The sequence below is a fragment of the Bubalus kerabau genome, chromosome 13 (assembly GCF_029407905.1).
Source record: "Bubalus kerabau isolate K-KA32 ecotype Philippines breed swamp buffalo chromosome 13, PCC_UOA_SB_1v2, whole genome shotgun sequence".
In the NCBI taxonomy this organism is placed as follows: domain Eukaryota; kingdom Metazoa; phylum Chordata; class Mammalia; order Artiodactyla; family Bovidae; genus Bubalus; species Bubalus kerabau.
The window spans coordinates 82,209,406-82,222,277 of record NC_073636.1 but is presented as its reverse complement, the minus strand read 5'-3'; the positions used below and the strand labels follow the sequence as shown (position 1 = coordinate 82,222,277).

Here is a 12,872-nt window from a genome sequence, read left to right as displayed (position 1 = left end):
GAAGGTGGGGAGAGAGTGCTATGATTTAATCGCCATGTTTTAGGATGTGTCTGTATGTTGATCTGTTGATGGATGCCTTCTTGCTTCAACTGACAATATAGAATGAAGGGTCCTTCTCAATTCAGATCATTTGGGTTATTTACAAACCAGTGATATTTTCTGCATGAAGAAAGGAAAATATTTTCTCCACGATCATGCTGTGTTTCTGGAAATGACTCTGTTCCCCTCCCCTCAACCCTAACAGCAAGAAAAGAATTTGGAGGAAGCTAGGGGTCTGGTACCAGCCAAAACAAATGCAGAGATGCCATTGGCTCTAGAGACTTCTCTCTGAGGCAGAGATGGCAAGCGTTTGTGGAAACGGCCAGATAGTGAATGTTTCAGATTTTGCTGGCTACATAGGGTTTCTGTTGCCAATTTTTCCATCTTTTTAAACAATTTTTCCAACCCTTTAAAAATGTAGAATCTATTCTTAGCTCAGGGGCCATCCCCAAGCAGACTCTGGAAAGAATTTGGTAGAAGTTTGCCAACCCCTGCCTGCGGAAACAAAAAGGAAGCTATAAAACTCTGTCTAGGCCAGGTGTCCTGTTGCCAGGACAAATGCAAACACAAAAGCCGCCCCAGGTGTAGCGAGCACAGCGCAGAGGGAGTGAGGCGACGCAGACAGACAGGTCTGGAGTCGGGGCTCAGGTGAGTTGTCTGAGGGCAGGGCTCCTGTCTCAGCGCCACGTCAGCCAACCCGCTCAGACAGCTCGCTGAGGACCGCGCGGGGCTGAGCGTGGACCGCGCGGGGCTGAGCGAGGACCGCGCGGGGCTGAGCGTGGACCGCGCGGGGCTGAGCGAGGACCGCGCGGGGCTGAGCGTGGACCGCGCGGGGCTGAGCGAGGACCGCGCGGGGCTGAGCGTGGACCGCGCGGGGCTGAGCGAGGACCGCGCGGGGCTGAGCGTGGACCGCGCGGGGCTGAGCGAGGACCGCGCGGGGCTGAGCGTGCCTTTGTCGAGTTCACCCTGCTTCTGAGAGCAGGAACTCCAGTGAAGCAACAGGAGCAAATGGCTCGTCTGAGGAGGAGTAGGAAATGGTACTGAGGAAGTCAAGGCCTTGAAAGAGAGGGCTTCCCGCCATCCTTTCCGCGAGGAGGTGGTTTCTCTCCGCGGTGGGGAGCTAGGCTGTGCGGTGGGAACCCTCCTGCCCCCGTCCTCAGGTTCAGACTCTCAAGTAAATGGTGACGCCCGATTTTCCCGTGAGCCGGGTGTGACTCTCCTCTACGGGAGCCCAAATCTAATAGGGTCTAATAGAGTGAAAAGGGTGCCGAATGTGCCGTGAAGGGCCTTTCTTAAAAGGGCGTCCCCAGCCGCAGCTTGTGGCTTCAGCGGGCGGGACGTTTGCCCCTTCTGAATCCATCCCCAGCCGCAGCTTGTGGCCTCAGCGGGCGGGACGTTTGCCCCTTCTGAATCCATCCCCAGCCGCAGCTTGTGGCCTCAGCGGGCGGGACGGTTGCCCCTTCTGAATCCATGTCTTTGGCGAGCACGTGGTGTGGCGGGCTGCTTCCTGACGACGTGCCCGTGCAGAAACGGCTCTAGGCTCCAAACGGCAGCAAGCGTGTGGGTGAGGGCACAAGCAGGACCCACTGTATAAATCATGTCTGGGGATGGTTTTTCCCCCCACTGTCTTGTCACCTGGCCGAACAATCCAGGTGGTGTGTGAATCACCAGTAGAGGCTGTCAAGTCTGAGGAAGTAGAATCAGCCTTACAAACCGCGGATCTCGGCGAAGAAGCAGAGCGCACACCTGAGCCCGCAGAAGAAACACCGAGGAGGGAAGAACGCAAAGCCTCGAGGCCCTCCCTGATGGCGCTCCTCAGACAGATGGTAAGCTCTGCTTCCGGTTCAGGGCAGCTGACATGCCCGCACCAGCTTCTGAGACCAAGAGCCCAAGGCAGGTGGTCAGCCAGGGCTCTAGGTAGCATGGAAGGAATACCAACTAAACACCAAAAATCCCTTTCATCCTGCTGATTCAATCACAGAGAATGTCTCCTCGTTGTTTATTTTCCTTAACCCTTCAGTTCACTTCAGTTCAGTTCAGTTGCTCAGTCGTGTCCAACTCCCAGCACGCCAGGCCTCCCTGTCCATCACCAACTCCTGGAGTTCACTCAGACTCATGTGCATTGAGTCAGTGATGCCATCCAGTAGCCCTTAACCCCTGCTAACTTCCTTCTTAACAAAGGAAGAGGTCGCCTAGGCTCCTGAGCCATGGCAGCCAACAGTAACCACCTGGAAATTGTGTTATTTACTTTTAATTTTATTTATTTTTAAAAGTTTCCTTCTGTTTTTGGCAAGCGGTTCTGCTTTCCTCATTATGGTAATAATATGCAGTTTCCTTTGAAAATACGCTTCCTTCCATAAAGAACATAAGGCGTTTTTAAAGGATTGAGCAATAAATAGTTCAATTTATATTTTGATGTTGGAAAACTTTTGAAGGGGATGTGTGACTGACACAAATTTGGGCAAAGCCTGTTTATAGACAATTCCAGACAGGATATGATATGAAAGGAAATGACAATTTCCTAATAGCGTGTGTAATTTAGCTGGTGAATTTGCCCTTCTTAACTTCTATAGCATGGAAAGAATGTGGGCAGACATCTTTGGGTGTCTATAAAGAGTTATGTATATTAAATATTTAAACATCCAGGAACTTAAATAATATAATGCAATCAAACCCCAATCGTTTGGAATACAAAAAAAAAAACAAAACAAAAAAAACATGTAAAAGGTCATTGGTTTAATTCTCTTTTAATGAAAAGCAAGAATTTCATTATAGTGCGCCTTTATTTCCAGGAGTATTTGGGAATTTAATCCTTTGAGAAAGCAACTCTCTAATTTCATAAGCTCAACCTGTTAAGGAATTCTTTCTAGTCCACAAAACAAAACAGAACAAAACCCTTGCCAGTTGGAGATGAGGCATATTAAAAATCACCGTCAGAGATTGTTGATGGGAATCATTTTCTTTTATTGCTGAATCCTCATGGAGTAAGAAGCGGTGGGCAGTCTGCATGACCGGGACCCCATCCATCTTCCTGGCCAGTCATTCTGCAGTTTGGCACTGAAAACAGGCCTCGAGATTTGAGATTTTTAAATCAATTTTTACATCAGGAAGGAAAAGAACATTTGGCCTCTCTCTGGCAACCCATCTGAATTACAAATGGGATCCCAAATAACTCATCACAACGCTGAGGGTGGTCCAGCTTCCTCATTTCTGGATGGAGCTGAGAGAGACAAAAAAAAGAAAAGGCAAACAGAATGACTTTGTCTTCCAAATAATTGACATGAGACTTCTTCCTTTAAAAGAGAGAAAGATAGGAGGGACTCCAGATAAAGCATGGAAAGACCTCTCAACCACCCACTGCATCCATTCCAAACACACCCTTGAATTCAAGTGAGGTCCCGTGTTTAAACTCATCCTCCAGAGTCATCCACTTGATGTTTGTACAGCAGTAGAAACTGTAAGTCTGAACTGTTAGGCGAACAAATTGGAAATAAGAGTCCCTTGGAATCGATTTTCTGCAGGATACGGATGAGGTAGAAAAGGACGTAATTTCCCCCAAGTAACCCTCCGTCAATTCATAGCATCAGGTCTCATAGTGTCCATTATTCTTATTTCCTCTTTCCCATTAAAAAGGTTAGACCTGGAATTTGAATATTAGTGCCTCCTATTAATGTTCAAACTCCTACGCTTCCATGATGGTTGGGGTTTCCCCTAAAATTCCAGATATCCTAATTATTCATTGACATTACTGAATTATCATGATTATACTGAATATATATAAACATGCTGACTTATCATTACATAGAAATACACCAAATTATCATTACACTATCATGTTCTGATGAACCTTTGCTCTACTGATGGACATTTGGTTTGTTTCCAACTTTCTGCATTTCATTTATTCACTTACTCAACAAATATCATTAAGCTCCCACTATGTTGCAGGCAATAGAGATGAACAATGAGCATAAACAGATGTGGTCCCCGTCCTCGTGGAGAACAAAACCTAGCAAAGAAAACAGATTTGTTTTAAAGTCTATGCCACATTCAGTGAGCACACACCATGTATCTTCGACTCACAACCTCAGCTGCTTCACCAAACTGCATGAACATTGTTATAACCTATTTTCTGCACAGGTGTTAATATCCCCATGGAGTACACTCCTGCAAGATGGCAATTAGCAATTAATTTCAGGAAACACTTCATGGCTTCCAAACAAAGTCTTTGGATTTTTGTAGGAAAAATAAAAATCTTGTCTAAGAGCTTGAAGATAGACAGCATCTGGCCTATCACTATGGGATTTTTCTTTTTTCTTTTTTTTTTTTTTTGAGTATGTGCTTAAGCATTATAATTGAATAAGTAAATATTTTAAACTGACTTCAGATATTTTTAGCAGAATATAGTTTTTAATATTGACTTTAGTAATGAGCCAATATTATAAAATATACAATATTGTAAAGTTTTACAATATTGTATATTATAAAACAGTATATTTATATTTAGTAATGAGCCAATATTGTAAATTTAATTTAATTTAATCATCCCTTTAATTACAAATAAATAAATTTTTAAAAATAATTGACTTTAATAGAAGAGAAAACTCAATTGCAAATACATCACCCTCATTTTGTAATCAGGGTTCAATTCATCTGACCATTGATTTTCTACTTTCTAGTCTTCGCTTCCCTTAAATTTCTTTCAGATAGTGTATTTTACTATCTCATGGCAAAGTACCTCTTGGTTGAATTTTTTTTTTTAATAAATGCATTGCCCAGTTGATTTCTAAAGAGATCTTTTTTCCCAGAAATTATTCTTTCATAAAAATCATTTTTCAAATACTTATATTTCCAGGAAAAGAAAGCAGAGTCATCTAAGTCCTAGGATCACTTTGGCCACGTGTAGACGTAGCCCTTTACAAACATCCCACGGGCTCCTGCAGACCTTGGAAACAATTGCGAGGAATGGCTAAGACACCTGTCCACCCTAAATAGAAAGCAATACCTACGTGTATTCATTCAACGGTGTGTCAGAAATTGGCTATTTGAAGCACTCGTGTCTTTTTACAAAGTGAGTGGGTAGAGAACTGTATTCAGGTACCCACAGACCAGGTGGGCAGATGAAACCAGAAAGGTGGTGGATGGAAGTATAAAGGTGTAGATTTTCACTCTGTCAATGTTAATAACACCTTACGCTTGAGAAGTGCTTTTCCCTGCAAGCTGTTGTCACAGTGCTTCCTTTAATCCTCCTCCTGTCTCTTTCTTTAGGCCGTTGATTTTGTAAGAAACTCTTTGTTGGAATAACCATCTCAGGCTTAGATAAGAAAGACTCTTAAACTTTAATACTGGGAAAATTAAATGCCCAAATGAGACAGCCATGAAATCAGAGGGGTTTTGTTAATTGCATCAATCTAGTAAGTCCAAGAAAACCTGCTGACATGGACTGTCTCATGGAAAAAAAGAGACTTGTTTGTAAGGTTAACTCTTAAACAAAACACAGGAGTCTTTTAGCCAAAGTTTTTAATCTTGGATTCCTCCCGAGTATTAAAATATGAATACCAAGTTGTTCTTTAAGGAAAGGCTTTTTAAAGTAGCATTTGTTTTGGGCAATTCCTGGCTTCACCAGAGACTTGGCATTCCTTCCCACCCTGAAAGGGGACTCTATAGTCATTTGGCGGGTCTCAGCTATTAATAGTAATAATAATAGCTACCGTTTGTTTATCGCATGCAAATTATGTGGCCAGTCCTGTGCCGAGCACAGCACGTGCATCAACTCATTTATAAGCCAAAATCCCCGCCCGCAAACCCTCTTACTGCCCCACTGTGCAAATGCGGGTATTGAAGACTCAGCGTTTAAGTGACCTGCCCAAGGTCACGGAGTTGTGACCAGCAGAGGCAGAATGCACACTTGGGCTTTCGTTGCTTCTAAAGCTCACCCTGGTACTCGCATGTTATTGATGCTTCCTGTGCTTCTGGGAGCTGTTTAATTTAAAAGCAGATAGAACAGCCAAAGGTCCACTTTTGTGATTTTCTTATTCATGTTCTCTGTGGAAACATCATTTTTATGTGTTGGGCTTACCTGAAATGACATTTACCTGAAAATACGACCAAGCAAAAGATAGGAGAATTAATCCATGACTTTTGTAAAGCTTGGACACAAGTTTTCTGAATGTACTTGCCACTAAAATAAGATTTATGTTGGCTGTTTCATTTTGTCTGAATTGTCCAATTCCGTTTCAAGTGAGCCTCTTGGTAAAACACAAAGGTTGGACTCAAAACCTTTGTTTATCCTGGAGCTTTCTAGCAGATCCAGTTCCTGGAATCTGTTGTAATGAGGCTGATTTAGTAAACAATCAGGCTATTGTACTCGCTAAAATAAAATGTCATCCCAATTCTTCTTTTAAATATCAACTTCAGTTGAAGTAGATCTCTATCAAAATACATTTGCATTCCTTTCAAAGAGATGGGAACTGACCACCAAACATTTCGACTAGGATTTTGAATAAGTGGTGTATATCAGAGATGCTTCAAACATTCTTTGAGAATGAAGCTATAGTCATGCATGGCACAATGAAAGACATTTAAAAAGTGATTTTATTAACATGCAAGGCTTGGTTGCGAATCCAAGCCCTGAGATGCTTCGTCTTTGATTCCCATGAATAAAAATAAACTCTGTAAAGAAAGTTGCTCAATAATATCACACTGGGAAATCTCCGAAATTACTTAATAGTCTTCAGACTGTTCTTTAAAGTACTAAATAGTCTCTGAAAGGATTTTTTCATCTCTTTAAACAGCAAGTCTGTTATTTTTGACAGCTGGGGGAAAAATAAGCTGCTGCGGTTATGGTCCTTTGAGTACAAAGCCCAACAGGAACTATTTTAATTTATCACTGAAAGAGGGCTCTGCAGAGAGGAAAGAGAAGGGGTGGAAAGAATGTGAGAGAGAGGGAGAGAGGGAAGGAAGGAGGGAGGGAGGGAGGGAAGGAAGGAGGGAGGGAGGGAGAGCGGGAAGGAGGGAGAGAGGGAGGGAGCAGGGAAGCAACTGTCAGTACCTGCTGATGTTGAAGAGACAGACTTAACAAGACTCTGTCTGAACTCACCATACAGTTACCTTTCCACAAGTGCAGCTTGGTAGCTCAGTCGATAGAGGAGACCCAGGTTTGATCCCTGGCTTGGGAAGACCCTCTGGAGAAGGAAATGGCAACCCACTCCAGTATTCTTGCCTGGGAAATCCCATGGACAGGTCGAAAGGGTCCGACACAACTTAGCAACTAAACTACTAAACTATACCTCAAAACGAACAGCAGAGAATAATCATGAAAAAGCTCAAGGCAGTCTCCTTTACTTTTTTTTTTAAAGACTTTGAACTTCTTTGCAGTGATTTCCCTGGCATCCTGAGGGTCTCTTTTCAGGACTGTAGCCTAGATCCACTACTGCCAAGGGAACCTGCAGATTCAATCCAAGATGCCCTCCCCCTACTCCCACCAAGGGCTAGAGAAGAAGGCAGATCTCAATCTTAAAGTGGCAGGTACCCAGCACTAGCAAATTGGAACAGTTTAATTTATGGAAGTTAAAAATCTTTGTCCGAGGGGGATGTAACATGACTCCTAATGTCCATTTGGCTTTTCTTTACGAAATCACTTTGGTTGGTTTCTGCCTTTCAGCATTCCCTAACGGCCAGCTCATGAGGGCAGGGCCCTGTGTTCTAAAGGACACTATAGAGCGTGTTTGAATAGGACAGTCAGTGACAACACAGCCCAAATTCTAGAGGCCCCAGGAACCCCAAAGAGATCAAACTTTTAGGTGAGACCTGAAGGAGCTGGTTGTAGGGAGCAAAATAATAACCAAGAACCCTTTTCCCTGCTAACTGTTCTCAAGAAGACGGGCCTTGTAGAGCAATGCAGGAAGCCTAGAGGGAGGAGAGAGCCGGCTTCCACCTGAACGGGTCTAACCTGCGCAGAGAACAGATCCTGTTTGCCTTTGGGCTGGACAGCTCTCAGGAGACGCTGAAGCGGCTGGCGCCCGTATCACGCTGGTAGAGCCTCTAGTTTAGATTGTCGGTTTAAGGAGCCAAAGCTGTGACTTCAACCCCATTCAGCATGTCCCTGATGCCACTGGCCACAGCAGGGGTGCTAAGCATCGGAAAAGAGAATGTTCAGCATAACCCATCTCTCTACAAGGGGCAAAACGGACTACAACAAAACACCCACCACCTAAATGCTACCAGCGGTTTACTCTTCATTTACTTACTCATACATTCTGTGCGTTCTCTGTGTTCTGGTTCCAACATCAGTATTTTCATCACCACTTATTTACCCCAGAATAACATAATCTCAGGATTTAAGACCTTTATTGTTGTTTTTGGAGACCAACACTTGAATTCAGCCAGACTCTGGTTACAGACTGCATGGAAATTATGCCTCATGAGAGCGCGTTTCTCATTGGTCTTCCATTTACCTTGGCCTTGCACCTCAGCGATGAATGTCTGAGGTCATCCATTTCAGCACCTTCCTTGCGTTTTCCCTGTTGCTGTGCTTCTGGTCGCTGAAAGGCCATTGTCTGTGTTTGTTATTTTAGTCAGTGAAAGGGGATGGAGGGATCACCCACTCTGAAGAAATAAATGCGAAAGACTCCAGCTACCAAGTAAGTGATCTGTAACCTCGGTTCGGTGGTGGGTTTAGCTGCTATGTTCTTGGTTCTTTCGAGCCTCATGTCCAATCAGTTCTCAACCACAGCCAACACATCTGACATCTCTAGGTCGGGCACCTACTGTATACCAGGCACCGTCTTGGACTTTGAAGACGCAATAAATGTTCATTACTGTGTTTATCAGCATGAGCTACCGTACGGTACCATAGAGAGGAGAGAAAATGAGTGTTTTGTTTTTTCTTCTTACAAAGACACTAATCCTATTAGTTGAAGGCCCCATCTTTATGACATTAATTAGCCTTAAGTCTTTACTCCAAATACTCTCAAGGACAAGCTGGCTTTTCTCAGCTATTTCTTATTGTAAAGTCTCACACACGCTCTTCCCTCTCTGCACATGGATAATTCCTCCTCGTTCTTGACATCTTGGCTTAAACGTCACCTCCTCAAAAACCTGTTCCCTTTCCACCCATCGTCTCTGTACCTCGTGCTTTTACTTCATGGCACTTATCACACGTTGCAGGAAGTTGTTTGTCCACTAGTCATCTGTCTCCCTTCCCCTTCCCACCCCTGTCTGGGGCACTTGTGGAGCAAGGAAGGGACCAGGGACCTGTTCTATTTTTTTTTTATCGCCCTGCATGGTGCCTGGTACACAGCTACTTCTGGAATAGATGAGTGGAAGACGTGGGGTCATGCGGGCTGTTTCTATCATTTTCTCTATCCTGAAGAAACAGTTATGTTTGTATAACTGTACATATCCTTTTTTTTCCCCAATGGGCATCATTTCATGCTCAACATCCTATTTTATAATCTGTACTCTTTCTTAACTTAGAAATATACCTCCAAAAAAATGTCATCAATATTCTTCTTCTAATTCTGGTGATATGGAGACATGGTTAAGTGTATGGGCTGCAGGCTTCAGACTGCCTGGGTTTGAATCCTGGCTCAGCTGTTTTTTGGTTGTGTGACTAAAGGCAGACTACCAATCCCTCCAGGCCTCAGTTTCCTCATCTGTATAATGGGGCTAGGAAACGCACTGCTTTATAGGGCTGTCATATTTGGATGGATCTATATGTGTGGAGCACGTAGAAAAGTCCTGATGGAGAGGAGTCACTGGATTGTAGTTGCTGTTTAACAGCACGAGCTGCCATAACAGAGTACCAGAGAGAGGAGAGAGAACGAGCGTTTTGGTGTCTCTTCCTACAAAGACACTAATCCTGTTGAATCAGGGCCCCGTTCTCATGACCTCAGTTAGCCTTAATTATTGGCCTGGCCAAAAAGTTCATTCAGGTTCTTCTGTAATATCTTACGAATGTTTGGCCAACCCAATTCTTCCTTACTCCACACACTTTCACACTGGTTAGGACTTCAGCATATAAAGTCACACCCTCTGCTGCTGTTTCATTACTCTTATGGCTTCTGACGATAAATTACTACCCTGTAATGTTGTTCATATACAAACACACACACATTCTAGCAATTACTAAATAATTTATTATTTATACTTCCATAATAGTTGGTTTCTCTTACACATTTCAACATGGAATATATTGCCTTTTACAGCATTCAGATTGTTTTTATCTTTCTTTTTTAACTGACTACTATAACCACCCTTCCTCCAAACCTATATTCTAGACTCCTTTGGAACTAAAAGTCCCAAAGGTTACTGTCTTGGAAACATGCTAAACTTCTGTTGCTCACTGTGGAATATTTACATATGTTTGTACATTTTGTCTGGAATCTGACAGTGAATCAGTTATGCCCATCATTTTGATTCTAAAATCCGACTGTAGTCACTGGAGATCTGAATGAGCTGGAAATGTCATTCTATTTACACTCATCTAGGAATGTTTCGAGAGTTCTGTTTTCCAGGGTCTTGGATACAGACATGAGAAGATTTGTGTGTAGTCTTGGGAGACGACAAATGTTTAGTTTAATTTTAGGAGGAGGGGTAGACAGTCTCTGCTCCTTTTAGATTCTCCCTCTCTGAGTTATAAAAGCCTTAACTGATGCTTCCACAAAGAGAAAGCACAAGGAATTCCCAGCCTGGCTTGGCTTCCAGTGTCTGAATCAAATGGGACCTTCTTGATGATCTTGTCCTCCAGCTGCCTGCCAACGTCCCTGGGTTCTAGGAGGGGACACACTCAGATGATTCAGATGTGAATAAGTTTTGTTATAAATTTTCAGAATGTATAGGGTCAAACCCCAAGCAAAGATTCTAAATCTTCTGCATTTCATGACAAAGCAATCATACACTGTTCAGACTCTTAGCTCAGTTTGAAGGAAAGGACTCAGCCATGTATTGTTTCCAAATTTAGCTTCTAAGCTATTTTTTTTTCATTAAGCTAATAGGGATGGCATAACCATGTGGTAAATAGACATGACCCACTGAAAGCTCCCTTCTTTAAAAAAAAAAAAAAAAAACAGTATCAAAGGAGAGCTGTTTGTGGGGACTCCCCACTTCACACCTGAGTGATGAGCTAAGGGAAATGTTTTGGAAACATTGGGAAGGCCAGTTGCTGGCCATTCATTCCAGACTTACCATGTGTCAGGCGAGGTGCTGGATATAGAGCGATGGAAGAAACTCAGAGGGGTCTTATCCTCTAGAGTTTCCCTTCCATCAGAGGGAGTCAGAACACTTCCACATGAGCAAAGAAATCCCAAACATAAAGAAAACTCAGCAGTGTTCCCCAAGAAGGGGGTCAGGCTTCCTCAGACTCTCTTAGCTGGGGTTGCGTCTCAAAGGAGCACAGCTAAGCTGAGACCTGATGGAAAAGACGCGGCCCCCGAAGCCCTGAGACACCCCGAGCAGCAGCGCAGCCAGGAGGAGGCTCTGCTTTCAGAGTCAGCTTCTGCAAGGGAGAAAAGCCCCTGGTGGCTGCAGCAGAATGAACAGGGCCAGGACAAGGCCAGTGAGGTACAGGGGCACCCGATCCAGCAAGTATTTCCTGAGCACCTCCTCTGTACCTGGCACTGGGACCTACTGTCCCTCAAAGCCACCAATGAGTGTTAAGCCAGGAGGACCAATTCGTCCCAGTTTGCCCAGGACTTTCCTGGTTTGGGGGCTTCCCAGGTGGTGCTAGCAGTAAAGAATCCACCTGCGATGAAGGAGACTCAAGAGACATGGGTTCGATCCCTGAGTTGGGAAGTTTGCCTGGAGGAGGAAATGGCAACCCACTCCAGTATTCCTGCCTGGAGAATCCCATGGACGGAGGAGCCTGGTGGGCTACAGTCCATGCAGTCGCAGAGTCGGACACAACCGAGCACTTAACTTCCTGGTGTTAAAGCTGTATGTTCCATGTCCTGGAACGCCCTCACGCCCAGAGAGGCCAAGACAGTTGCCCCCTTTGTGTGCGGCACCCAGGCACCACGTCCCCCGTGGGCTTTCTATCACCAGCTGCTGCAGGCCTCACAGCGTCGTGAGGTACGATTCCGTTGCTGTATTGTTACTCCTATCCAGAAGAGGAAGCTGAGAGGTCACACCGTTTATTCCCGGTCACTCAGCAAGGATGTGATGAACCAGAGCCACGCCATGCTCTGTTGACTCCAGACACTGAGCTCTCAGTTACTCGCTGTGTCTTAAAATCCTCTACAGGGCAAAGCCAGTTAACGGGGTGTGGGAACGGGGGTGGCAGGGTCGCTGGTTTCTGCCTTTCTGCAGAGCAGCGTGCTGGGGGTGTCTGCCTCCTTGTAAGGCGAGTGTCTGCTCTGGGTGCCTGTCATACTTGACATCTGAGCATCTGCTACAACTTAGGCAGCTGGGATCCAACAGAAATACTCAGGAGGTGTGTTGGTACAGCAGCTGCTTGGGGAGCCCTGGATGCCTGAGGCTTTGCTCCGAGGAATCCCTTCCTCCAGGGTGCTGCAGTCTGGGAAGCCTTCAAGACCGGGCAATTTTTCTCTGTCTTCTTGCTCGTGTCTAAGAGGTGTGTTTGATCGATCCACTGATGTGAAATGATTACTCTCTACCTTCTGAATCAAAACTCCCACTTTGCCATAGAGCTCTGTGACCTAAGTTTTATGAGTCACAAGTTGTGTGTATGGACCCAGTGGGCCAAATGTAGCCGCAGCAATAATTGTGCTGTGGTTGTTTGCTGTCAACAAGGCTTTAAAGCTTCTGCTGTCAGTATTTTTAAATAAACATATTTTGCATTTACTGTAATTCGATTTCAAGTTTCCACTGAAAAACAA

At 44.4% G+C, this 12,872-nt stretch overlaps 1 protein-coding gene across 1 annotated transcript in view; it reads left to right on the top strand.

Moving 5' to 3' along the window:
- The window catches only part of BCAS1 (brain enriched myelin associated protein 1), an 89,725-nt gene that overhangs the window by 71,478 nt on the left and 5,375 nt on the right, over positions 1-12,872 (top strand). Inside the window, exons 10-11 of the mRNA XM_055543359.1 lie at positions 1,692-1,865; positions 8,613-8,678. Of these exons, the coding sequence (XP_055399334.1) occupies positions 1,692-1,865; positions 8,613-8,678 (240 nt within the window). The remainder of the gene's footprint in view (positions 1-1,691; positions 1,866-8,612; positions 8,679-12,872) is intronic.